Source organism: Mesoplodon bidens (genome assembly GCF_964165515.1).
Source record: "Mesoplodon bidens genome assembly, chromosome: 10".
NCBI classification, from domain to species: domain Eukaryota; kingdom Metazoa; phylum Chordata; class Mammalia; order Artiodactyla; family Ziphiidae; genus Mesoplodon; species Mesoplodon bidens.
Genome location: NC_138172.1, coordinates 103,625,894 through 103,650,116, shown reverse-complemented (window position 1 = coordinate 103,650,116; position 24,223 = coordinate 103,625,894). Strand labels below are relative to the sequence as shown.

General features: G+C 52.1%; 1 protein-coding gene across 4 annotated transcripts; it reads left to right on the top strand.

The window, feature by feature from the left end:
- Positions 1–574: 574 nt before the first annotated feature.
- On the top strand, positions 575–16,136 carry NQO2 (N-ribosyldihydronicotinamide:quinone dehydrogenase 2). 4 transcript variants are annotated; one of them, XM_081245526.1, is made up of 7 exons: positions 575–694; positions 1,923–2,066; positions 3,819–3,983; positions 10,856–10,986; positions 13,014–13,127; positions 14,020–14,121; positions 15,907–16,136. In XM_081245526.1, exons 2-7 carry the CDS (start codon positions 2,060–2,062, stop codon positions 16,081–16,083), a joined length of 696 nt encoding a protein of 231 aa, XP_081101652.1. In that variant the 5' UTR covers positions 575–694; positions 1,923–2,059; the 3' UTR covers positions 16,084–16,136. The 4 variants fall into 4 exon arrangements, with proteins under 4 accessions (XP_081101652.1, XP_081101654.1, XP_081101653.1 ...); XM_081245528.1 differs by lacking the exon at positions 575–694 and adding an exon at positions 724–813; XM_081245527.1 differs by lacking the exon at positions 575–694 and adding an exon at positions 879–1,269.
- The last annotated feature ends 8,087 nt before the right edge of the window (positions 16,137–24,223 follow it).

Genomic DNA, 24,223 nt, shown 5'->3' with positions numbered 1-24,223 from the left:
CGTTTCTAGAATTTCTCATCTCAAAAATGTTACATAAATGGAATCGTACAGGACGGACCATTTTGGGATTGGCATTTTTCGTTCAGCATGATTCTCTGCAGACTCGCACAGGCTACTGGGTGCATCGATAGTTCATCCTTTTTAACGTTGAGTGTTATGCCCCGACCTTCAATCGTTACCCTGGACACCCGCCTGGGGGTGGAGGAGACGTGAGGCGCCGGCAGGGGCGCCCCCATCTTCCCAGCACTACAATCCCTCCAGCCGCCACCGCGCGGAGCCACCGGGTCCCGCTCGGACACGAGGGCCCGGGCTGGCGCTGGGCAGAGCCCGGGGGCGGGGACAGGGCAGGGGCGGGGCTCCGAGTAAGGGGAGAGATCCAGACTGGTCGGGCTTGGGGGCGGGGCGGGGCGGGGCGGGGAGCGGGGCCGGGCTGCGCTCGGGGGCGGGGCGTAGTCTAGGACGAGGCGGGGCGGTGTTCGTGGCCGATGGTGGGCGTGGCCAGGGCTGCGCTCGGGGCGGGGCCCCGCTGGCGGACTCCCCGCGTCAGCCGCGCAAAGCGCGTCCACCCGCCGACGTCTGCGAGTGCGTGGCCCGCGTGGCCAGAACGTGGCGTGGACGTCGGACGTTCTTCCGGAGGAAGTCCGCGTCCTGCCCGCGTCCTGCCCTCGTCCTGGGCGTGCGCGCGCTGGCTGAGGTGAGTGCGCCCGCTGGGGGGCGGGCTTGGGGACCCTTTCCAAGGCGAGGACTTCTGCGGGTTCCTACTCCCCGCGTGCCCGAGGCTCCTCTTCTGCAAGTACGAGGCTGGGGCACAGGGTGAGCAGGCCCTTCGCTGCCCTCAGCCGCTGCCCTCAGCCTCTGCCCTCCGCCCTGGACTCGGGCAGCGCTGACCCCAGTTGCAGACGGGAGGCGGGCAGCCCGGGGTCAGCGAGTGGGCGTCGCGGTGACCTGGCCTAGGCCCGCGGGCCTCCGAGTTCCGGCTCGGCCTCTGCCCCGCCTACCGTCCAGTCTGTACCAGGCCCTGGAACTCAGCTTCTTTAACTTTAGCCCCTGAGATTCTCAGCCAGAGAAATTCGAGAAGAGAAACGTGTACTCAGTGTATGCTTCCTGTATGGCTATTTGTAGTTCTAGGGGGGATGGAAAGAACCCAAGTGTAGGCAGAGAGGAACGGTCGCGGAGATTAGGACGAAGTAATGTACATCAAATTGTCAGCGCATTTGATGTGATATATAGCGTTTAACAACCACATGGCTCTTTTTTCCTGTTGACCTGGTAAGTGTATAATTTCTGAGGAAGGGGAAAGTACCGCAGCTGTGCAGGGGCAGTAGGTAGGGAAGGTCAGTGGGGGAAGTGTTGGGCTAGTAGCCGACTTCTTGGGCCTCAGTTTCTTATTCTGTACAACTAGGAGAATTGACCAGAGCGGGAGTCAGAAATTCAGTGGCCTCCAGTGGCCTGGCGGGTGATGTAAATAGGTAAACTGGGCCCAGCAAAGCAAGAGGGGAATGCATGCCCTGCTGTAGGCATTAAAATTAAATGGTTTTTAACCAAACCAAAATGTCTTTGGGCCCTGACCCTCGGGATCTCAGGATGAGGTGTTCCCCGAGTCTGGAGTGACACTGATGACCTGTCCGAGGTGATCAGGTCCCATCACTCTCCTGCATAACATGCTCCAATGGCTTTCTGTTAGGCTCAGGGTAAAGTCTTTGCCCCTGTCCTGCAGACTCACCCATCTCTTGGACCGAATCTCCCACCACCCAGGGCTCTGTTTTAACCCCAGGTGCATCATGCAGGCCTCCTTGAACACCTGGCCGCTCCCACCGCCTGCCTTACCCCCCCTCTTCCCTCTGCCTGAACCTGTCTGTGGCTGTACCTCGACCCTCCCCACCACTCTCCCCCTGTCCCTCAGTGTTTGTTTTCTCTTCTAGATTGTTGGGGCCACTGAGGAGAGTGATTGCGCCTGAGAGCCCAGGGCCCACCACACGCAGTCCTTCTGTGCCCAGAGTTCACCACAGACCCTCCTCTTGGCAGTATCCAGAGAGAAAAATACCCATCTTCCTAGAATATGGCAGGTGACTATTAGCCATGGGAGAGTTAAGCTTCTTTAAATTAAAATTTTAGTTAGAAATTGAATACCTTGTTATAAAAACTCCCGACAGCACTGAAGTGTATAAAACTTGTTTATAATGTGCACTGGTATCTGCAATTCTCTCGTTTTGTGTTTTCTTACTGTCCATTTCAGCCCCATCAAAATCTAATGCTTATCCTGTCTTTGCTTTGCCTCCATCCTCTGGGATGACCACCCAGAGGACATAGTAGGTGCTCAATAAATAGATATTGAGTGAATGAGCCCCAAGAGTTACGATGGTTAAAGATTCAGCATGACTCACACACATCCCATTCTGTGACATCTTTTTTTTTCAACAAAAGATGAAAATCCTTTCATTTCAGAACATAAACGTTCACGTTATTTTACACATTGCGTCGTCCGTTAGGGTTTGTCAGCCTCGGCACTGCTGACCTTTGGGGCTAGATAGCCCTGTGTTGTGGGACCTGTCTGTACTTTGTAGGATGTTTAGCAGCAGCCTTGGGCTCTGTCTCCTGTATGCCAGCCTTGCCTCCCTCTGGAAGTGACAGCCAGAAACGTCTCCAGACCTCGTGAAATATCCCCTGGGAGGCAACACTCTCCCCAGTTCATGTGTATCCTTTTTCCTATTAAGCCCCCAAGTGGAGTTCCCTTATAACAAATGAGTCTGAGAGGTTAAAGTAAAACTGTTAATCATTAATTTCACTTGTTGGATTCAACCTTTACACTCAGCTGAATACCCCAGAGCTGTTTGGTTCCAACTGACGTTTATATTTTCTCCTTAAGGGCCTAAACAGAATAATATAAATCAAGAGTTTAAACATTTTGGTCTCAGACGTTCCCAGGGAAGATTTAAACAAATCCCTACAGCTGCCTTCTGGAAGAAATCGGTACCTAACCTCACAGAATCTTCTGAACGAGGAAAGTACTGCTTCAGAGGCTGTTGGTATTGACACAGCCGGGCCCTGTAACGCTGGTCTTCTTAGAGCCTCTTGCCCTCAGCCTCGCCCCCAAAAGCAGGACTTGACGCAGGCCCTGCCTCTCCCATGGGACTAGGGATCTGGTTTTTGATGTCTTAAGTGTCAGTTTTTGATGGAGGGGAAAGAAGCAGAGCTGTGTGTCCGTGGCTGATGCCTTCCACCAAAGGGTTAGCACAAAAGATGAGTCACGGTAGTTTCTTATCCTAATATTAGGCAACACGGCTAAAACTTATGGAGGATAATAACCAGGACAGATGGGGCTTTTTTTTTTTTTTTTTTTAACGGTACGCGGGCCTCTCACCGCCGCGGCCTCTCCCGTCGTGGAGCACAGGCTCCGGATGCGCAGGCTCAGCGGCCATGGCTCACGGGCCCAGCCGCTTCGCGGCACGTGGGATCTTCCCAGACCGGGGCACGAACCCGTGTCCCCTGCATCGGCAGGTGGACTCAACCACTGCGCCACCAGGGAAGCCCAGATTGGGCTTTTAAGGAACTCAGTTGTGTTACTCTTGAGGAATTGTTACTTGACTCGTCGTATATTTGTGTGTTAGTAAACTCAAGTAATGATGAACTATGACATAGTTAGATTTTTTTAAAATGATCATTGTTTTAAAACTGTCACCCATAAAAAGGATTGGTCTTTCTTACTTAGCTTCAACCATGGTGATGCACCTACATGTTTCATTGTCATCTTAGTCCTTGTTGAATTTTGACAGAGAGGAATTATTCTTCAAGAGAAATGGTTTCTTGTCCGGATTTAGGTAAGAAAGTGCTCATCGTCTACGCGCACCAAGAGCCCCGGTCTTTCAACGGGTCCTTGAAGGACGTGGCGGTGGCTGAACTGAGCCGGCAGGGCTGCACCGTCACCGTATCTGATCTCTATGCCATGGACTTTGAGCCGAGGGCCACAAGGAAAGATATCACTGGTGAGTCATGGAATAAATGCTCTGGGTTTTTAAACTTTCTTCCTTGTGTGTGTCTTTTTACTGAGGTATAATTGACATAACGTTGTATTCATTTCAGGTGTATAAAATAAGGATGCGATGTTGGTATACATTGCAAAATGATGACAAGTCCAGTTAGCATTCGTCATCACACATAGTTTCACTTTTTTCCCCTCTTGATGAGAACTTTGAAGACCCACTCTTTCATATGTGCAGTAGTCCTACCTGTAGTCACCAAGCTGTGCATGACATCCCCGTGATTCAGTCATTTATAACTGAAAGTTTGCTCTTCCGGCCCTCTTTACCTGTATTACACACACTCTCCAGCCCCTGCCCCAGGCAGCCACCAATCTGTTTTCTGTATTCACGAGCTCAGTTATTTTTTTGTTTTGTTTTTTAAGATTCCGCATATAAGTGAGATCATACAGTATTTGTCTTTTTCTGCCTGACTTATTTCACTTAGCATGATACCCTCCAAGTCCATCCATGTTGCTGCAAATGGCAAGGTTTCTTTCTTTGTGGCTGAATGATATTCCATTGTGTTTATATATCACCTTTTCTTCATCCGTTGATGGGCATTTAGGTTGTTTTCGTATCTTGGCTGTTGTGAATAATGCTTCAGTGAACATAGGGGTGCAGATATCTTTTTGAGTTACTGTGTTCCTTTTCTTTGGGTAAATGCCCAGAAGTGGGATTGCTGGATAGTAGCTCTATTTTTAATTTTGGGGAGGAAACCTCCACACTGTCCTCTGTAGTGGCTGCACTTTACATTCCCACAACAGTGCATGAGGGTCCCCTTTTCTCCACGGTGAGGACCTGCACTTGTCTCTTGTCTTTTTGGTGATGGCCATTCTGACCGGTGTGAAGTGCTAGGTCGCTGTGGTTCTGATTTGCCTCCCTGATGTTGAGTGATGTGGAGCATCTTTTCACATGCCTGTCGGCCGTCTGTGTGTTTTCTTCGGAAAGATGTCTGTTCAGGTCCTCTGCCCATTTTTAAATCAGATGGGGGGATTTTGCCTTCTTTGTAATGTTTTTAATTTTAAAAAGTTTGAAAACAAAGCTTGTCATCGCGCATGATGGAGAGTCCTCAAGTCAAAAAGGTCTCAGTGCCAGTCCTTTCCCCCATCCCCAGCCACCCGGTTCCTCTGCCCCCAAGGAAACCAGTGTCACCCGTTACCTGTGCATCTTTCTGGAGTGAGTCTGCACTCTCTCTGGATGTACCTAGAGCAATTAAGGGCATAGCCTCCATTTTCCCTCCACTTTTTAAAAAATGGGAACATGTTACATATGTTGTTTTGCATGTTGCTTCCTTTTTTTCTGCTGCGAAGTCCCCCATTGTATGGAGGAGCCATGGTTTAAGTAGCTGCCACTAATGGGCACTTTTGGTTGTTTCTCACGTTTGCTGTGATAACAGAGCTGCAGCACACGGTCGTGGCCATACGTGTTTTCCTATCTGTGCAGGTATATCTAGAATGGAGTTGCTGGTCGGAGGGAATGTGCGTTTTGAATTTCCGTAGATACTATCAAATTGCCTTCTGTAGGTGCTGTACCAGTTTACCCCCAGCAGTGTTTGCAAGTGCTCATTTCCTCATTTAACCAATGTTTTGATAATTGCCAATCTGACAGGTGGAAAAATGGTCCCTGAGTACACAGTTTTGTATATGAATTGTAAATATATTTTTACCTATTTCTTTTTTTTTTTAGTTTTGACTTTACTATGGTGGCTTTTTTCATGCAGAATTTCATTTACTTTTGCTTAGTTGGCTTTTGACCTGTGTATTTTGTGTCATGTAAACTCTAAGCTTATTTTTTAAAGGTGTTATAGTTTCTTCTGGTATTTGACAGGTTCCACTCTTTAAATTTAAGTACGTTCTCTATTCAGAATTTACTTTGGTGCATGATGTGAGGTGTGGGTCGTTTTTCCCAAGTACTTACCCAGCTCTCTCATCACCATTTATTACATGATCCAGCAATTTGCCCCAATTTAAAATGCCACCTTCATTGTGATCTGAATTCCCACATATGTTTTATTCTCTTCTAAACTTTGTATTCTGCTTTTGTTTTCCTATCCATGACTCAGTACCACATGGCTTTAATTATTTTGGCAAATAATTTATTTAATATCTGATAGAGTTAGGTCACCCTCATTTGTCTTACTTTCTATTTTTTTCTGACTAGTTTTACTTTTCCATAAAATCTTTTGAATTAGCTTTCCAGATTGTCCACTGAAAAAAAATGCACAATGTGAGAGCTGGGAGTTAAGTTTCATTTGGGGCAAAATGAGGACTGTAGCCCAGGACACAGCCTCTCCGAGAGCTCTGAGGAGCTGCTCCCAAGAGGTGGGGGGGAAGTCAGGATATGTGTGATTTTGGTGAAGGGGGTGCGTGCAGCTGAGCACACAGTTTGGCAGAAGGTTGCTGCGGTCACGAGGAGCACACGTCTCCGTTAGTGATGTTAGTGCTTTTCTAGATACAAAGAGGTGCAAGAATTGGGCTCGTAAACTCTTCTCCTGGAAAGATCTAACTCTCTGAAGGCCTGTTCTGCCAGTTTTTCCGGGAGCACAGAGGGCCTTATTCCTGATCTCCACCCTGAACTCCTTTCAGGGCATGTTGAAGGTTCGTGGTCACAGCATTTTGTGACTTAATCCTTGTAGAGGCAGATGGCAAGTGCCAACCTTTGGCTGGCAAGATTCAAAAGGTAACAGATGATATATTTTTTAACATCTTTACTGGAGTATAATTGCTTTACAATGGTGTATTAGTTTCTGCTTTATAACAAAGGGAATCAGTTATACATACACATATGTTCCCATATCTCTTCCCTCTTGCATCTCCCTTCCACCCTCCCTATCCCACCCCTCTAGGTGGTCAAAAAGCACCCAGCTGATCTCCCTGTGCCATGCAGCTGCTTCCCACTAGCTCTCTATTTTATGTTTGGTAGTGTATATATGTCCATGCCACTCTCTCACTTTGTCACAGCTTACCCTTCCCCCTCCCCATATCCTCAAGTCCATTCTCTAGCAGGTCTGTGTCTTTATTCCCGTCTTACCCCTAAGTACTTCGTGACCTTTTTTTTTCTTTTTTTCTTAGATTCCATACATATGTGTTAGTGTACGGTATTTGTGTTTCTTTCTGACTTACTTCACTCTGTATGACAGACTGTAGGTCCATCCACCTCGCTACAAATAACTCAATTTCGTTTCTTTTTATGGCTGAGTAATATTCCATTGTATATATGTGCCACATCTTCTTCATCCACTCATCTGATGATGGACACTAACAGATGATCTTTTTATTGAGGTCCCATTAAGTTTACAGATGACTCAGCCTCGTGAAGTTCTTTCTGTCCCAGTGACAGGCGTGGCTCCTCATTTGCTCATGTGCTCTCACAACCTTCCAGGTCTGTTTCCGAGTTTTCTTCATGCAGGTCTCACATAATTCTTACTAACTGGGTTTTGTTCCTCTGTGTCAGCAGTCCCCAGCCTTTATGGCACCAGGGATGGGTCTCGTGGAAGACAGTGTTTCCATGCACTGGGGCGAGGGATGGTTCAGGCGGTGATGTGAGCGATGGGGAGCGGCTGTAAACGCAGATGAAGCTTCTCTCCCTTGCCCGCCGCTCACTTCCTGCTGTGCAGCCCAGTTACTAACAGGCCGAGGACCGGTACCAGTCCGCAGCCAGGGGGTTGGGGACCCCTGCTCTATATGAAGAGGACTCATCTGTGTGTGCGTGTATGTGGCTGCTACTAATTTTCTTACTGTTTGTAGTTTTCAGCTGATTCTCTGGGGCTTTCCTGATATACAGTCAGGCCATCTGCAAATAATGATAATTTCACCTGTGGTTTTCCAGGAATTTTAATTTTAAATTAATTACCTTTAATTTCCTCCTGTTTGCAATTGGGTTAACAAGATCCCCAGATTTAGTATTTAGTGCTGATGGTAATAGCTGACATCCTTGTCTTTTCTTGTCTTCCCTTCTTTTTTTTTTTAATTTTATTGATTTATTTTTTTGGCTGCGTTGGGTCTTTGTTGCTGCGCACGGGCTTTCTCTAGTTGCGGCAAGCAGGGGCTACTCTTGGTTGCAGTGTGCGGGCTTCTCATTGCGGTGGCTTCTCTTGTTGCAGAGTATGGGCTCTAGGCATGCAGGCTTCTGTAGTTGCCGTGCGCAGGCTCAGTAGTTGTGGCTCGCAGGCTCTAGAGAACAGAATCAGTAGTTGTGGAGCACGGGCTTACTTGCTCCGTGGCATTTGGGATCTTCCCTGACCAGGGCTCGAACCTGTGTCCCCTGCATTGGCAGGCAGATTCTCAACCACTGCGCCACCAGGGGAGCCCTTCCCTTTTTTAAAAAAACAATATTTATTTATTTATTTATTTTGGCTGCGCGGGGTCCTACTTGCAGCATGTGGGATCTAATTCCCCGATCAGGGATCGAACCCAGGCCCCCTGCATTGGAAGCATGGAGTCTTACCCACTGGACCACCGGGGAGGTCCCTGTCTATTTCCTTTTAATAAACCAAACAATTCTTTTCACTGAGCGAACAGCAAAGCAGTGACTGGGGAGATAGAGAGTATTATGTGGAGGAGCCCCTGGTTTTCAGTGAATCAAGTGACACAGGCTCTTTGTATAAAGTATCTTAAATGTGGTGAACAGGTGGGCAGAGGGTGAAGACCACAGCCCCTTCACATGCCCTCCTGGTCCTGCTTGGCCCCCAGGGACAAGCAGGCCGAACTCTGTGGTGTGGGTCATTGTAGATCTTACTCCAAATAGCAGCAAAATGCATATCTGTGTAGAGCTTAGAAACTCTATAGGTACAGATGTAAGTGGGGATTTGCTTTATTCACTAGAGCTTTGGGGAGTCTTTTTAATGAGTGCATGGCGCTTCATGGTACCTGCTATAACTTACGAGTTCCCTTGTTGACTTAGGCTTACTCTGTCTCCAGCTTTTGTTTCAAGCTGTGAGTCAGTAGGTTTCCATGGCTCTGGACTCCCTGTCTTACTGAGAAAGTCCTCTCCATGTCCTCACTTACAAAACTATTCTCATTTTCCCATGACATCTGGATACCTTTGCTTTGATATTTACTTCTTAATTTATCTAGAATACTCATGGCCCATGCACATTTTAGTGTCCGTTTACCATTAGCAGAAGCACTCCGTGTCCTCTGTGGGCTCCACACCCGGTGGGCAGCAGCCTGCCTGACACACAGGCTCTCCTGCTCAGGGTCTCTGGTCGGTACAGAACCTCATGCACAGAAGGGTCCCAACAGGTGCTTTGAATGAAAATGAACCCCGGGGAGGCTGAGGGAGGAAGCAGAGCCCTGGCATGTTCTCAGCTGTGGCTGCTGAAGGGCTGGCCTCTCCTTGGGCTCCTCTGCAGGCCGCGTGCTGCAGGGGCCGCACCTGGGCCTCCCGCCGTCCCCTCTGCTGTCATGTGGGACCCGTGGCCTTGAGCTCGGCCCTCAGCCTCCATGTTCTCTCTGGTCGGTTGGGAATTACCCAGCCTGTCGGGTTGTTACGAACATAGAAAGGTGATGCTGCAGAGCATAGCGTGGTGCGTGGGGATCCTCAACCACTGGTGACTGTTGTTAGCACTGATCAGCGCGGTTGGGTGAATCACGCTGCTTGAGGAGAACCACTGAAGGCCTAGATCAAGTGTTAACTTGGCTTTCAGCCTAGTTGTCCAGGGTTAGGGTTAGGGTTAGAGGGTTAGGGTTAGGGGTTAGGGTCAGGGTTAGGGGTTAAGGTTAGGGGTTAGGGTTAGAGGGTTAGAGGGTTAGAGTTGAGGTCAAGGTCAGGGTCAGGGGTTAGGGTTAGGGGTTAGGGTTAGAGCGTTAGGGTTAGAGGGTTAGGGGTCAGGGTTAGGGTTAGAGGGTTGGGGGTTAGGGGTTGGGGTCGGGGTCAGGGGTTAGGGTTAGGGGTTAGGGTTGGGGGCTAGGGTCGGGGTCAGGGTTAGGGGTTAGGGTCAGGGGTTAGGGGTTAGGGTTGGGGTCGGGGTCAGGGGTTAGGGTTAGGGTTGCAGTCGGGGTCAGGGGTTAGGGTTGGGGGTTAGGGTCGGGGTCAGGGGTTAGGGGTTAGGGTTAGGTGCTGCAGGTTCCAGCCCGACCCCTCTCCCCCCGCTGCTGCTGCCTGAGCCCCTCCCCTACCAGGCCTTGTCCTGAATCGCTGAGGCCACAGTGAGCTTTTCCAGAGCTGAATTGGAGCGTTCCCTGTATACATGGGGAGCCGCCCCCTGTGTGCAGGAGAAGCTTAAGCCCCTCGGCCGGGCTCACAGGCCGTGGTCCATTCCTGCAGTCACGTCACCTGCGGGCCTCCCGGCCTCTCACCGCGGGTTCTCGGCTGTGCTCCCGGTGGCCCACTCCTGGGCCGGCCAAGTTGTCCCGTCTGCGTCTTCTGCCCAGAAGGTCCCCTGCTTCTCCTGGCTGCCCGAAACTGCTACTCCGTCGCCAGAACCCCGTCCACCGACTCTTCCCCAGGGCGCGCTCCTGACCCGCCCCCGCAGGGCTGGCTGCAGTGCTTGTTACACGCGCGGAGTGAGGCCCACTGCTTCTGTGGGGCGTGAGGCCCGTCTGCCGTAACATTACACCTAGCAGGCTGAGTGGTCGTGTTCTGTGTGTTACCGTGTGGTTGCTCCTCCATGTCTTCTGCTGGACTTTGAGTCCCTTAGCAGAAGGTAAGGACGTAGCTTGCTCTCTTTGCGTCCACAGTCTGACCCCAGGGCCTGGCGCGTGCTCAGGTCTCCGTGACTGCCCGGTGACCTGCTGGGGGTGGGGAGTGACACCCAGGCAGCAGTGGTGCTGGTGGGATTGGCGGGATGGGCCGCGGCTGCCCCCTGGGTGAAAACCCCTGTCCTGTTCTTCCAGGCGCCCTCTCCCGCCCCGAGTCCTTCAGCTACAGCGTGGAAGCGTACGAGGCCTGCAAGAAGAGGTCTCTGACCAGCGACATAATCGCCGAGCAGAAGAAGGTCCAGGAGGCCGACCTAGTGATGTTTCAGGTTCGGTTCCCCTAAGATTGTGGTAACGGATTTGGTTTGTCCTGTGTGCAGAGTCTTTCCCGATACTGAGTTCACGCTCCGGGCGGTGCTGCTATGATCTGCACACTTACTTCGGTCTCGTTGGGTCTGGAGACCCAGGGAGCCCATACCCCCCGTTCAGATCCTGACCCCCAAGTAAACAGCAGGGGTTTCCCTTTAGCCTGTGGTCCTGAAACGGCTGACCCTGCAGGAGGTGCTGCCTGCGTTCTCTGATCCCCAGCCCGGGAGGTGCGGGGCTGCACGGAAACCAGATTCGTCTGCGTGGGTGTTTATCAGAGCAACTTAGGCCAGATGCAACTGGTGCCTTAAGTATCCTGGTCGTCAAGCCCCGTGGGTGGCCTCACCCCCCTACCCTCACCTGGTGCTCACTCACCTTTGTCCCTGGCAGGCTTCACTGCACGAGAGCTGCCCAGGATGCTACGTCCACGGCCAGCCAGGCGGGCATCATGGCAGCAGAGTAAATGTGCTTTTGGGGAGCCGTTGGGTGGATAGAAATCCAAGGCAGGCCAGGAGAGAAGGGGATTTATCGTAAGGGCCCTGATCGCTTGGGCCCCAGGAACCCGAGGACAGGCCGTGGTGGGCTTCCGGGCAGTGGCACGGGGCGTGGGGTGTCTGCTCCGCTCCCCACGGCAGCTGCTCCGCCTCTGCCCCGCGTCACGAGATCCAGCCTCCCAGGAAGGGATCTCCTGGGTCCACAGCGTCTCTGTTTTGCAACCTGCTGAGGGGCGGGGCGTGGGCGGGGGAACAGGACCGCCCTTGCGGTGGGCGCAGAGCCAGTTCCCAGACACAGCGCGGAAACGCCCGTAGACTACGCCTGTGCATGTGGAGCCCGCGCCCCGTGACTCCGGGTGTGGTCCCAGTGCGCCGTTCTTCCATCCTCCTCACGCCTGAGTGCCCGCGGCTCGCCACCGGCACGCTGGTAGTCACGCAGGACCGTGCAGCCGTGTGACGATGCCCAGCAGTCCTGCCCCTGGTCCGAGCAGAACCCCACGCAGCTGTCTCCCCTCCGCTGCGGGCTCCTGGCTGAGCACACGGAGCCCGAGGCTCCCTCCTCCCCCGGGGCTGGAAGGTGAACACCAGGCAAGGCCTGTTCCTTCTGTGAGAGTCTGTCTTTATTCCTGCCTCTTCTCATCAGTCTTCTCCCCACCCCCGCCCCTTTTCCCTGTACTCTGCCCAGAGCCTCTGCATGTATGTTGTTTATTTTTTTTTGTTGTTCAACACTAATACAATGTCATTCACCGCGACCACTGCTACTATGACCATAGCTCACCACTCACTGAGCATTCACCCTGTTCTGGGCACCGTGATGTGTCATTGACCCCTCACCACAGTGCTGTGAGTGATTTGCAAATCAGGCTAAGGAGGCCCAGAGAAGTTAAGTAACTTGCCACCGTCACACAGCAGTAGGTTGTGGAGCTGGGATTTCAGTGCCAAGTCCTGAGTTAGATTTATAGTGAAACACGGGCTTCCTTCTAGCTTTGGTAACAGGTTATTGCATGTGTTCATCTCTTTTCATTGATGATATTGTTGGATATGGTGTTAGGGCTTCTGTGGGGACCGGAGTGGACTCCAGGGAGACCATGCTGCTGGTGTGTGGACTCTGAGGATCAGACTTCTCAGAACCTACCCCCAGCCCGATTCCCAGATGCCGTGTCTCACCCCCAGGCGGGGAAACGGGCAAACTCTCTCCCACACCCTCCCTCTGGCCCCGTGGCTGGGGGTCAGCACCTCCCGGCCCACTCAGTCGGGCAAGCAGTCGGGGACCGTCCCGGGGGACGCAGAGCCACCTGTGACAGCGACCAGGACGGTCAGCTCTGCCCGCCCCTCCGGCCGTCACCGCCACACCGTGTGCCTCAGAGAGGGGGGAGAAGCCTCCCCATCACGTTGGTGACACCTGCCTTCCCCGGGCCCGGGGAGGAGGCGCCCCCAAACACCCAGGCAGAGGAACGCGGAAGTGACCCAGCGCTCCCTGCCTGTTCCACCTGCAGTTCCCGCTGTACTGGTTCAGCGTGCCGGCCATCCTGAAGGGCTGGATGGACAGGGTGCTGTGCCAGGGCTTTGCCTTCGACATCCCGGGATTCTACGACGACGGCCTCCTCAAGGTATGGCCGGATGAGGGGCGGCGTCCATCGGGGATGGAGGGGGCGTCTCAGCAAGTCACTCCTAGTTTGCATTTTTTAACCAAACACTGAGCGCCAACTGTTTGTAAGGCCCCGTGTGGTTACATGGGGGAGAAAGCGTCGCTCCCAAGGTCATGGGCTTTTCTTCGAGTAAGGGACACAGAGCGTCCACGTCTGTCTGCGTGCTCAGCCAGGGAGGCCTGGGCTGGCCTGGGGACGGCTGCCGAGGGCCACCTGCTCCACGGTGCAGGCTCATCACTGGCCACACACCTGTTCACCTCTGAGCGTCACGGTAACCACCTTGAAAACAGGATAATGCCTCGCCCCCAGGGAAGAGGTTGTGGGGAACCTGGCAGATGCACAGGACCTGGTAGCTATGGATTTCCCACTAAAACAAATGACATTTTGAATTCTGAGATCCTCAGAAAATAAGTGCATATAAAGAAAACACTGAGTCATGAGATCCGTCTTGGACCGTGAAAAGATGCCACCGTTTGCTGAGTGGCCCCAGGAGCCGGGCACTGCGGGCGGTGCCATTTGCCCTCCCAGCCGCTCCGAGGTCTGGCTTCAGCCTCACCCGCTCCTCCCCTGTGTCCCTGAAGCCCGCTCTCCACCAGCACCGGGGCCTGTCAGCTCTGTGTGCGCCCCGTCCATTCCTCTGGTTGTCCCCTGCTCTCTCCATTCGATGTAGCTGTCACCTGCAGCTGGGCTGGACGGAGATGGGAATGTGTGTCTTTCCATCAGGGAAGGGTGCAGGGGAGCTGGCCTCGGGTTTTCCCTCCCGGTCATTATAAACCTCTGGGCTGGAGTCACAGTGGCCTTTCCTACCCTGTCCTCTGGGGTCCCACCAGCACGTGTGCTGTGTCCTCCGCAGGGTAAACTAGCCATCCTGTCCTTAACCACGGGCGGCACGGCTGACATGTACAGGAAAACTGGAGCCAGCGGAGACTTCCGATACTTCCTGTGGCCCCTCCAGGTACGCCACAGCCTTCCCTGACCCACAGCTCCCCTGGTACAAATGAGGTGTGACAGGCCTGCAGGCCAGACCCTTCTGACTTCCGTGGGTACAGGACGTGACAACCTCTGCCCTCTTTAATGGTTTACTTGGAAGCACTGGAAAGGCTGGCCAATGAGGAAAACATGTGTTATCAGGATAGCTTCTGCCATCGTTTGGGCAGAGGCCAGGCCAAACCTAGTTGGCCGGTGTGCTCTGGGGTACACAGGAGCCCCACGGTGGCCCGTGTGTGTCACGATTCGGGAGGGCGGAGCCATCCACACTCTGGCTCTGCTTCCTGAGGCGGCATCGCCTGGAACCCTGGCAGAAGGCTCCCCGGCCCGCATCCAGCAGCCTTGTGAGTGGGCACGTGTCCATGGAGCCAGCGACTGGGCGCCCCCCCAGACCCCACCCCCGCTCCAGGAGCCCGGGACTCGGCTCCGGGCTGCGCTCCCAGGTGGACGCCGAGCTGCCTCTGTGCCCTGGGCCCGGGGTTTGCGAGGACGGCGGTCGGCGGAAGTGCCCTGGTGAGGGCAGAGCTGAGGAAGGGAACTGGGGGCCCTGGGATGGCCCCCGTGTCCTGTAGGGAACTCCTGGGAGACCCGGCGGCCCGCATGGAGGCTGCCCATCTCGGTTGTTAGGGGGGGTGTGTTGAGCTCGGAAGAGATCACGTAGTTAAGGGTTTGTGAGCTTTAAAAATGCAGGCGGTGGTGTGGGTCCCGGCCTCCCACCCACCTGATGGGGCAGGCCTGGACAGGGTGTGGGTTTAGGGAAGGAGTGCAGACGGAGGACAGTGATATTTCTAGAAAAACGATCTCTGAAAGGAGACAGGATAGTCGTTCCATGTAGTGATGCTCAGCTGTAGAAGCCCAAACTTCCTCTGCAGAGGCCGAGGGGCCTCTTAGGTGCCATTAGCCAGGCCTAAATTCTTGCTTTTAAAAAATCTTCACCTTTTTTTCAGTTTGCAGAAGTACATATCATAGAAAAAAATGAGATTATAAAATATAAAAATAGTCCCCTTAATTCCTCCCTTAAAAATAATCACTTTCCATGATTTGATGTATTTCTTTACAGCCCATATATATTTTTAAATATATACTTTTTTTTTTTTTTTTTTTGCGGTATGTGGGCCTCTCACTGCCGTGGCCTCTCCCATTGCGGAGCACAGGCTCCGGACGCACAGGCTCAACGGCCATGGCTCACGGGCCCAGCCGCTCCGCGGCACGTGGGATCTTCCCAGACCGGGGCACGAACCCGCGTCCCCTGCATCGGCAGGCGGACTCCCAACCACCGCGCCACCAGGGAAGCCCCTAAATATATACTTTTAATGATTAGGCTTATCATGTTTATCTTTTTACATAAACGGTGTGCCACAAACACCGCTTCACGTTTCTTCTTGCTGTTTACATTTAATGCATATCTTGAACAACCTTCCACGGTAGCACATTGTAGCTCTAATAACCTCATTCTAGAATATTCCATCGCATGACTTGCCATAATTTGCCTAACCAGTCAAAACCGTAAACTTCGGTATCTGACTCAACAGCAGAGATTAAAGGTTCATGTCAGTTACCAGAGTAGAATTTGGAACTTGGCCGCTGCCCAGCCCTCTTCACCTCCCTGGTAGCGGCCGTGTCCTGAGGTTCTGGGGCAGTTCCGTTGTTTTCAGTTAACTGGTAGCATGAAAGGTATTCTGTCCCTTTGGTGACTGAACGGATGGCATGTGCAGGGCGGCTTCTCACTGCTCTCCTTTCTTTGCGGCTGTAGCATGGCACGCTGCACTTCTGTGGATTTAAGGTCCTTGCCCCTCATATCAGTTTTGCTCCTGAATTTGCATCAGAAGAAGAAAGAAGGGAGATGGTAGCCTCCTGGGCGCAGAGGCTGAAGACCATCTGGAAGGAGGAGCCCATCCCCTGCTCGCCCCCCTGGTACTTCGGGCAGTGACCTCGGGGCCACGCTGGGAGGTGCTGGTGTGTGTAATAAACGACGGCACGACAGAGCAGCAGGTGTGTGGGGTGATGTGACTGTGTCTCCAGGGCCGTGTAGGCCGACTCGCGGCTCCCGTCCCCCGCTGGTTGTCCCGGATTCTCTCCTGACAGGTGTCCGTGTTCTCCCAGGCTTTCTTTTCATTTCTAATATTTTTCCATCTCTCTGTCTTCAGTCTTCGCGGGTAGTGGTGTTTTTCTGTAGTTCTCCTGGCTTGGAACTGGGTTTGTTAGGTTTTGTTTTGTTGTATTCCATAACTCACCTTGCATTTCTGTTTGCATAGGAAAGTCTGTTCACAGCTCGTGTTTGAATGCTCTGTTTGGACTTACTTCTTCCATCTTTTTTTTTTTTTTTTACTTGCATCATGACTGTGAAGTTTTAATTGAGCAGCCACTTAACGTATTTTTACAATCCCTGCGTGCCCGTTACAATGAGGTTTCCAAGCAGTAGTGAGAAGGCATCCTGTCAGTGTTTGCGAGCTCAGGGAACACGACTGACAGTAACCTCAAGGTGTGGGCCTGTGTAGGTGGAGTGTCTCCCCCAAAGCGGGTTTGAGGAATTAGATCCCTTCCCCCCACCCCCTCCCCCCATCGTCACGGTCATCGTCACTGCCCAGGAAAGAGCAGCTGCCTGGGGTCAGGGCCCTTCTGCTCAGTATCCCAGCCCCGCCGCCATCAGACTGTCCCAGCTTCCCGCTGGATCCCCCTCGTCACACACCTTTCACCTTCCTCCCCCCTCCCCCACCCCTCCACCCCCCAGCATCTTCAGACCCTTTTCCACCCTCATTTTCTTTCTCCTCTTTTTCACCTGATGCATCACCAGATAGTATTTCTTTTTGTTTTGTTTTGTTTTTAATATTTACTTATTTATTTTTGGTTGCACCAGGTCTTAGTTGCAGCGTGCAGGCTCCTTAGTTGTGACCTGTGAACACTTAGTTGCGGCGTGTGGGATCTAGTTCCCTGACCAGGGATCGAACCTGGGCTCCCTGCTTTGGGGGCACGGAGTCGTGTCCACTGTGCCCCCAGGTAAGTCGCCACCAGATAGTATTTCATGTGCATCTTCTTCCTTTCATCTGAACCTTCCCTCACTCAGAGCTGTTATCCTCAAATCAGCATCTGATCTTTCAGGGTCATTTCTTTCTGACTCCTTTTTGACGCCATTTTCTTCAAACTTTTTCAGAACACTCCTCAGATACTCTTTCTTCCATCTTCCTCAGACCCTTTTTGGGGCCGTCCTCCTCAGATTCCTTCTCAGGGTCACCTCCAGACTTCTTTCATAATCTTTTCTGAGACTCTTCTTTTTAGGTTCCCTCGAGACCATTCTCTTCAGACTTTTGGAACTGCCTTCTTCAGACTCTCTCTTGGGCCCTGTTCTTTTTCAGAAGCATCTTCTTCAAAATCTCTGGGCTTCCCTGGTGGCGCAGTGGTTGAGAGTCCGCCTGCCGATGCAGGGGACACGGGTTCGTTCCCCGGTCCGGGAAGATCCCACATGCCGCGGAGCGGCTGGGCCCGTGAGCCATGGCCACTGAGCCTGCGCGTCCGGAGCCTGTGCTCTGCAGCGGGAGAGGCCACAACAGTGAGAGGCCCACATACCGCAAAAAAAAAAAAAAAAATCCTCTGTTCTTCCACATGTGTTTGATGTACAGGTCCTTTAAATGCCATGTTTGTTGCAGCCTCTTGAGCCTTCTTCATCCCATATGTGCTGGGATGCTCAGGAAAGCCCTTACATACTGGACCCTGCGCTTTGAAGCCAAGAATTCAACAGTGAATGCCTCAGGACACTGGAGAAAGCCTTCCGTTCTCTTGCAGTGTCTTCAGCCTGGTCATCTGTTGTCCCATCCCTGCTGGGACAGGTAGATGACAGCCACCAAACCTCCTACTCATCGAGGGTTTGGATCTAACCATCAGCTTCCTCTGTGTTCCTTAGGACGCAGGTCACATCTGGGTGTCTGTCCAAGGAAAGGAGCTTCCTAGTTGGCCTGCACTTTGAACACACTCCTCAGAGGTTTTCTCTTCCCATTCAGCACCAGTGGACCATCCTCAGAATCATGGCTTGCCCAGGACGGTCCAGCTGCTTTTCTTGAGAGACCACTTCCTGGGGAGCTTGCGCCTCTCCTGAGCCTCATCCTCCCCTTAAGTATCCAAGTTCTAGCTTCTAATTTCATCTTCATCTGAAAGAATTCATGCAGGATCCACAGATTCCCTCTTCAGATAACTGCAGAGCCATCTCCGTTAAGATCTCCGCGGTAGTCGTGCCAGATTAGATAGAAAGTGCGTGGATGACCCCACTGTCGTGTCCGGAGGGAAACCAGTCACACATGCCTTTGTATTTCTCTCTTCACCCTGAAGCCTTTCTCTTTCTTGCCCCTCCTTTTGAGGTCAGTGGGTTCGGGGCATTTCTCTGCAGAGGCTTCTCAGCGTTGCGAGCACCACTGTGTATGTTTGCAGAGGCGGCCGCACGTGCCATCACTGAGAAGCCAGTTAGCCTGACGTGTGGAGGTGAACTCTTCAGTGGTGCTGGGGAGCCAGCCTTCTTTCCAGGGGCGTCAGCTGACTGCTGCCCAGAGGATTAGTTTCTTGGCTGGGCTTCTCCCAGGCGTTGTCACCCTCGGTGTCACCGTCACCCTCGGTGTCACCATCACCCTCGGTGTCTCCGTACAGCTCCTCCGTTCACAGCTGCTCATCACGCTCCCCGTTCTGCCCAGGTCCTCGCTGCCCTTGTTTCCTCCCTGGCCCGGGAGCAGGGTCCGGGCAAGCAAGGAGGTCACCACCGGGGTCCAGGGTCCGCCATCTGTGTCGTGTTGTCTCTTTGCCCAGCCTGTCGTCAGCGGGGCTCCTTCCCCATCCCAGCCTCCGTCACTGTCCCTCGTCTCAGTGAGTGGCAACAATGGTCATCGGATGCTCAGGCCCGAACCTGGGCCTCACCTTGACTCTCATCCAGCCAAGCTTCACGCCTTGCTGAACGGCGTACGCTTCACGTACGCCGCACTTGCGCACTGTTTGCATCCCCACTTCCACCATGCTGGTCCAAGGTGCCGCCTAGTCTTGTCTGGATTATTGCATCAACCTCCCAAGTAACTTGCCCTCCTGCACTTCTGCCCATTACAAACCATTTTCTACAAAACGCTTAGAGTAGCCTTTAACCACATGTGCGCGCACACCCTCACCACTCCAGGCTTACTGGTTCTTCCCGGGTCTCTCGTGCCCTTGGGAAACGGCCAGCATCCTTGGCTGGTCCACGGCCCTGCCCCCGTGTCTCTGCAGCCGGCCGGGGACCCACGCCCGTCCTGCTGCAGGGCCTCCGTGCAGGCCGCTCCCTCTCAGGTGTGCCCCACCTGTCATCACCCTCTGCACCCACCTTCCACGGCACCTGGTTAAGGGAGCCTCCACCACCCCTTGGATGGGGTCGGACGCCCTGTCCTGTGCCTGCCTTCCTCACGGCTTTAAAAACATCTCTGTGGCCTTCTATCTCTACGGGAAGCAACGAGGGCCTTCTCGCTGTTCCCTGTGTCTCCCTCACCAGGCTGTTTGCTCCAGGAAAGTCGGGTCCGAGCAGCGCCTGTCCAGCAGGTGCTCCCTAAACGTCCTAAAGCCCTGGCTCCGTTTTTCTTAGGACCGCGGGGCCTTTTCACATCCAGAAGTTCTCTTTGGTGATGCGGATGTAGGCTCCAGAGCCTAGTTTGGACGGAGGTTGGTTTAAAAAAAGAAAAAAAAGAGGGAAGAGACTTGTGTTGTTCAGTGTAAGGAAGGCGGCAGGAGTCTGGGAGAGGGAAAGGGCACGGGTGTCCGGCGGGGCGTGGCCCAGGGAACGGCAGCGGGAAGGGGGTGTAGGAAAGAGGGCACGGCAGCAGCTTGGGGGTGGCGGGCGACGGAGGAACGGGGGAACAGCCTGCACCCCAGGCGGCCCTCCCTCTGCCGGGTGTGTGCTCAGGCTGTCTTGTTTTGCTCTTTTTTGTTTTGTTTTCTTTTTGCGGTACGCGGGCCTCCTCCGGACGCGCAGGCTTAGCCGCCATGGCTCACGGGCCCAGCCGCTCTGCGGCATGTGGGATCTTCCTGGACCGGGACACGAACCCGAGTTCCCTGCATCGGCAGGCGGACTCTCAACCACTGCGCCACCAGGGAAGCCCTGTTTTGTTTTGCTCTTAAAGGAAGGTTATCCTAGACAGGGCCAGAGGCCGGGGATCACGTGGGTCCCGAGCACAGGGCCGCCCGCCTGCGACCCTGTCAAGCAGCTCAGAGCTGTTGAGAGCAGCCTGGCAACAAGTAACGAGGGCTGTGAACGCAGGCGGCCTCTGCCTCGGCAATTCCACGCGCAGAATGTGTGCCAGGGAAATGCTCCAGACAAGGTGGAAGTAGTTTTCTAAACTAAGTTTTATTTTCTTAGCAATGCTGGTTCTAATAATGAATAATACCAGCCAACACACATTGGGCGCTGAATCCGTGCCGGGGCTGATAGAATGTGCTTGTGTTACCAGCTTGTCTGACCCTCCCCGTGCCCCCATGAGCAAGCACTGTGGTGTCCCCATGTTACACATGCGGAAACTGGGGCAAAGTAAGGCTAAGGCACTTGCCCGAGGTCACAGCTAGAGTGGGGCAGGTACGGGATTTGAGCCCAGTGCATCTGGTTCCTCCCTGGAAGCAACCGGCGAGCCTGGGATCGGGTGGTGACAGAGTGCATGGCCGCCCCTGGGCTGAGGCGGCGGGTTTCCTGAACGACTGTGTTCGCCTGTCCCACGTCTGCTCATGTTTCTTTCCATGGCCACACTGGGTTTTCCTTCAGGAAACATGCCCTGTCAACCAGCCGTGTGGTATCATAGGGGGACAGCTCCTCAGCACCCAGGAGTGGCACTTGACACCCCTCACCAAGCAGCATCCCTGCCCCAGAAACTGAGATGAAACTTGGGAAGGAGGAGACTTTTCTGGCTTCTGGACTTGGAGCTGTGACCTTGTAGGTTGGTCGGGGCCTTGAGGAGAGAGTGCCGTCCTGCAGGTGAAGCCACACTGAGGACAGCTCATCCAAGCCGCAGAAAGGGACGACTCCCTAAGGACATCCTTTGACACCTGGATCCATCCCTGCCTGAAGCTGGCATTTCCGTCTTCAGTTCTCCAGTCATGGGAGGCAATACATTGCCTTTTTTGCTCAAGTGGCTTTATAGAAATTGCAACTAGAGAAATCCTAAATTCAACAAGCATAGGCATAGTTAGTGTTTACATGGAAATAGGAAATACTCCAGTGAAAACATTAATTTTGGAATATGGTTATAATATAAAAATACACAGAGGTGTATAAAGTTAGAACAAATTGTATAGAAATATATCAAGTTATTTTTCTCACCAAATGGGTTAAGTATGTCTAGTGAACAAAGGAGGAGAAGGACAGGGTGAGACCCTGCTGTGCGGAGACCTGAGGGTGGCTCAGGGACTCCCGCCCAGTCCCAGCTCTGCACTGACTGAGTGGCCTTGAACAAGCTGATCAACCTTCTTGGGCCTCAGTTTCCCCGTCTGTGAAATCAGGGAGGCTGGCCTTACTTAGTTTCCCCACTGGTTGTGTAAGATTCCAGGAGCCCCTAGCCCTGCACATTGTAGTCCTTTCCTGAGGCCCCAGGAAGAGCTGTCTGGGGGTCCCCAAGTCCTGGGGCCAATTTCTTTCCTTTTTTTTTTTTTTTTTTTTTTTGCTACACCTCAGGGCTTGCAGGATCCTAGTTCCCTGACTAGGGATTGAAGCCGGGCCCCCAGCAGTGAAAGCGTGGAGTCCTAACCACCAGACCGCCAGGGAATTCCCTGGTATGTCTGATTTCTGTTTGCCTCTCTTTCTGTCAAGCGGGATGGATGTGTTGAAATGTAAATACATTCAGTCCATGGTTTTATGCAGATGTATTGAGGACAGAGTTTATCAGGAATCAGATCATGTGTTCCTTGAACTCTCGAATCCCTGATGAAGGACGGTATTTTGTGCAGTTTCTCCCGGCACGAGCTGGTAGGCTGTATGATCTTATTATTAGCCCCATTTTACAGATGGGTAAACTCAGAGTTGAAGTACCTTGGCCAGGGTCCCACCACCACACGTGGCAGAGCTGAGGCTCGCACCAAAGCACCTGTTCCAGAGTTTGTGCTCAGAACCTCTCAGGTTCTGGAACCGTCACGGAGTTGAGGCAGCACTGAACAGAGGCCCTTTTTGAGAAATGACCCGCAAAGACCCCACGGGGAGTTCATCATGGGAAGAGAGGAAATCTGAGCTGAGTCTCCTGCTGAGCAAGGGCCTAAAGTTTTGTGGGTCAACTTTTGTATGGTTTCTGGTTGAGGGGGAAAACCCTACTGAGACTTTGATTTCCTGCTCTTGACAGATGAGCAGATGAGATTTCTCAAAAGGTATCCTGCAGCAGCACTTCCAGAGGCCAGTAAAATCACAAGAAACAGAGATTTAAATGCATTGCTGAGGTGGTAAGAAATTGGGGGAAATGTCTAAGCATATCCCCAACTCTATCCGCACCCCCTACCCACCAGCCTTGCCCCTTAACAGCAAAAACTTAACGAGTTTAACTTAACTGACGGCAGAATGGATAGAAACATGGAACTTTAGGCTGCCTCGGGGTCACATGCTGATATCAATGCTGTATGTTATCAATACTCTGTGATGTTAACATTCCAACAAAAAAGAGAAGCGAGAGAGCAGACCTTGCGTCTGTGCAACGTGGGCAGCTCAATTGAGACCTTGCATAGGGGGGGCCACCTCTGTCAGAAGGTGGGTAGAAAATTACACCTGCCCTTATGGGGAGACAGAAAGCTAACCTACATCCATCTCAGCTCTGGGTAGAAAAAAAATCTCTTCAGTATCACAGGATCCTGGAACGGGACTTATTCTACCCACATACAGAGTAAGGGGAAATCTAAAGAAATTAAGTGGCCCCAAATGATGACAATCCTCAGTACAGGAAGAAGTAAATTTGCTCTAGAGAAAAACATTGTCTTGTGCCTGTCTCGTGCCTGTCAGGATGCTCCCTGGTTAAGTCAGCCTAGTATAAACTCCCAAATTGCCAAATACATGAGGAAACCAAGTATGACCGAGAATAAACAGAAACACCGTGCGGTAGATTTTACCACTCTTGAGCTTCTAATATTGCCACTATGAGACACATAACACAAAATAATGATGTTTAAGGAAATAAAAATGGAATCAAACACTGAGCAACAGAAAGAGAGATTCAAAAGTGACCACACAGGTTTGCAAAATACCTCAGTGAACAGGATAAACACTAGGTCACACACAGATGAAGGGAGAACTGGTGAACTGACTGACCAAAGGATGAAGTGGGCGGGGTGAAGGGTAGGTGAAGAGAGGGAAAATAGAGTGAAAGGCCTGGTACAGTGTCAATGGGATTTCTGGAATGAGAAGGTGGGGGCGTGCCATATTTCAAAAAGTACCGCAGCTGGGAATTTCCCAGAATTTATGAAAAATGTCAGATTTAGTACGTACCACATGTCTCAGGCAGGATAAGGAAAAGAAAACCTATACCCAGACATAGCATAGTGACACTGCCTGACACGAAAGAGAAGTGGGAGGAATAGATCACCTCTAAAGGGTCAACAGTTTAACTGACAGCTGATTTCTCAAGAGCAACAACAGAAAACAGTAGAATACCACCATTAACATGTTGCAAAAAAGGATGACTATAAATTGAGACCTCTCTTTCAATTATTAGAGTAAAACAAAGGCATTTCATAAAATCAAAAAATACAGTTTGCTGTGGACAGATATTACTAAAGGAATTTCTAAAAGTTGTGTTTCTTTCAGAAGGGCAGTGATTCCAGAAGGAAGGAAGGAAGGTCTGAAATGCAGCAGGGCATGGGGAGCAAGGAACAGGGTAGACATGGGAGAATCCAGACGAACATTGACTGTGTGAAACACTAACAATGAAGTCTGACTCATAGGGTTAAAAACCAGAACTAACATGCCAGATGAAAGTAACACATAAAATAGTATAATCTAAATTAAAACAGCCAATTGTTCTTTTCAAGGAGAAGGATAGTTAATAATTAACTTTAGCTTTTTTTTTTTTTTTGCGGTATGCGGGCCTCTCACTGCTGTGGCCTCTCCCGTT

What these genes read in the sequence shown, in the direction of transcription:
- NQO2 (XM_081245526.1), top strand. An exon ending in CACAAGGAAAGATATCACTG is followed by an intron (nt 3,984 to 10,855) that starts GTGAGTCATGGA and finishes CTGTTCTTCCAG; the next exon opens with GCGCCCTCTCCCGCCCCGAG. An exon ending in ACGACGACGGCCTCCTCAAG is followed by an intron (nt 13,128 to 14,019) that starts GTATGGCCGGAT and finishes TGTCCTCCGCAG; the next exon opens with GGTAAACTAGCCATCCTGTC.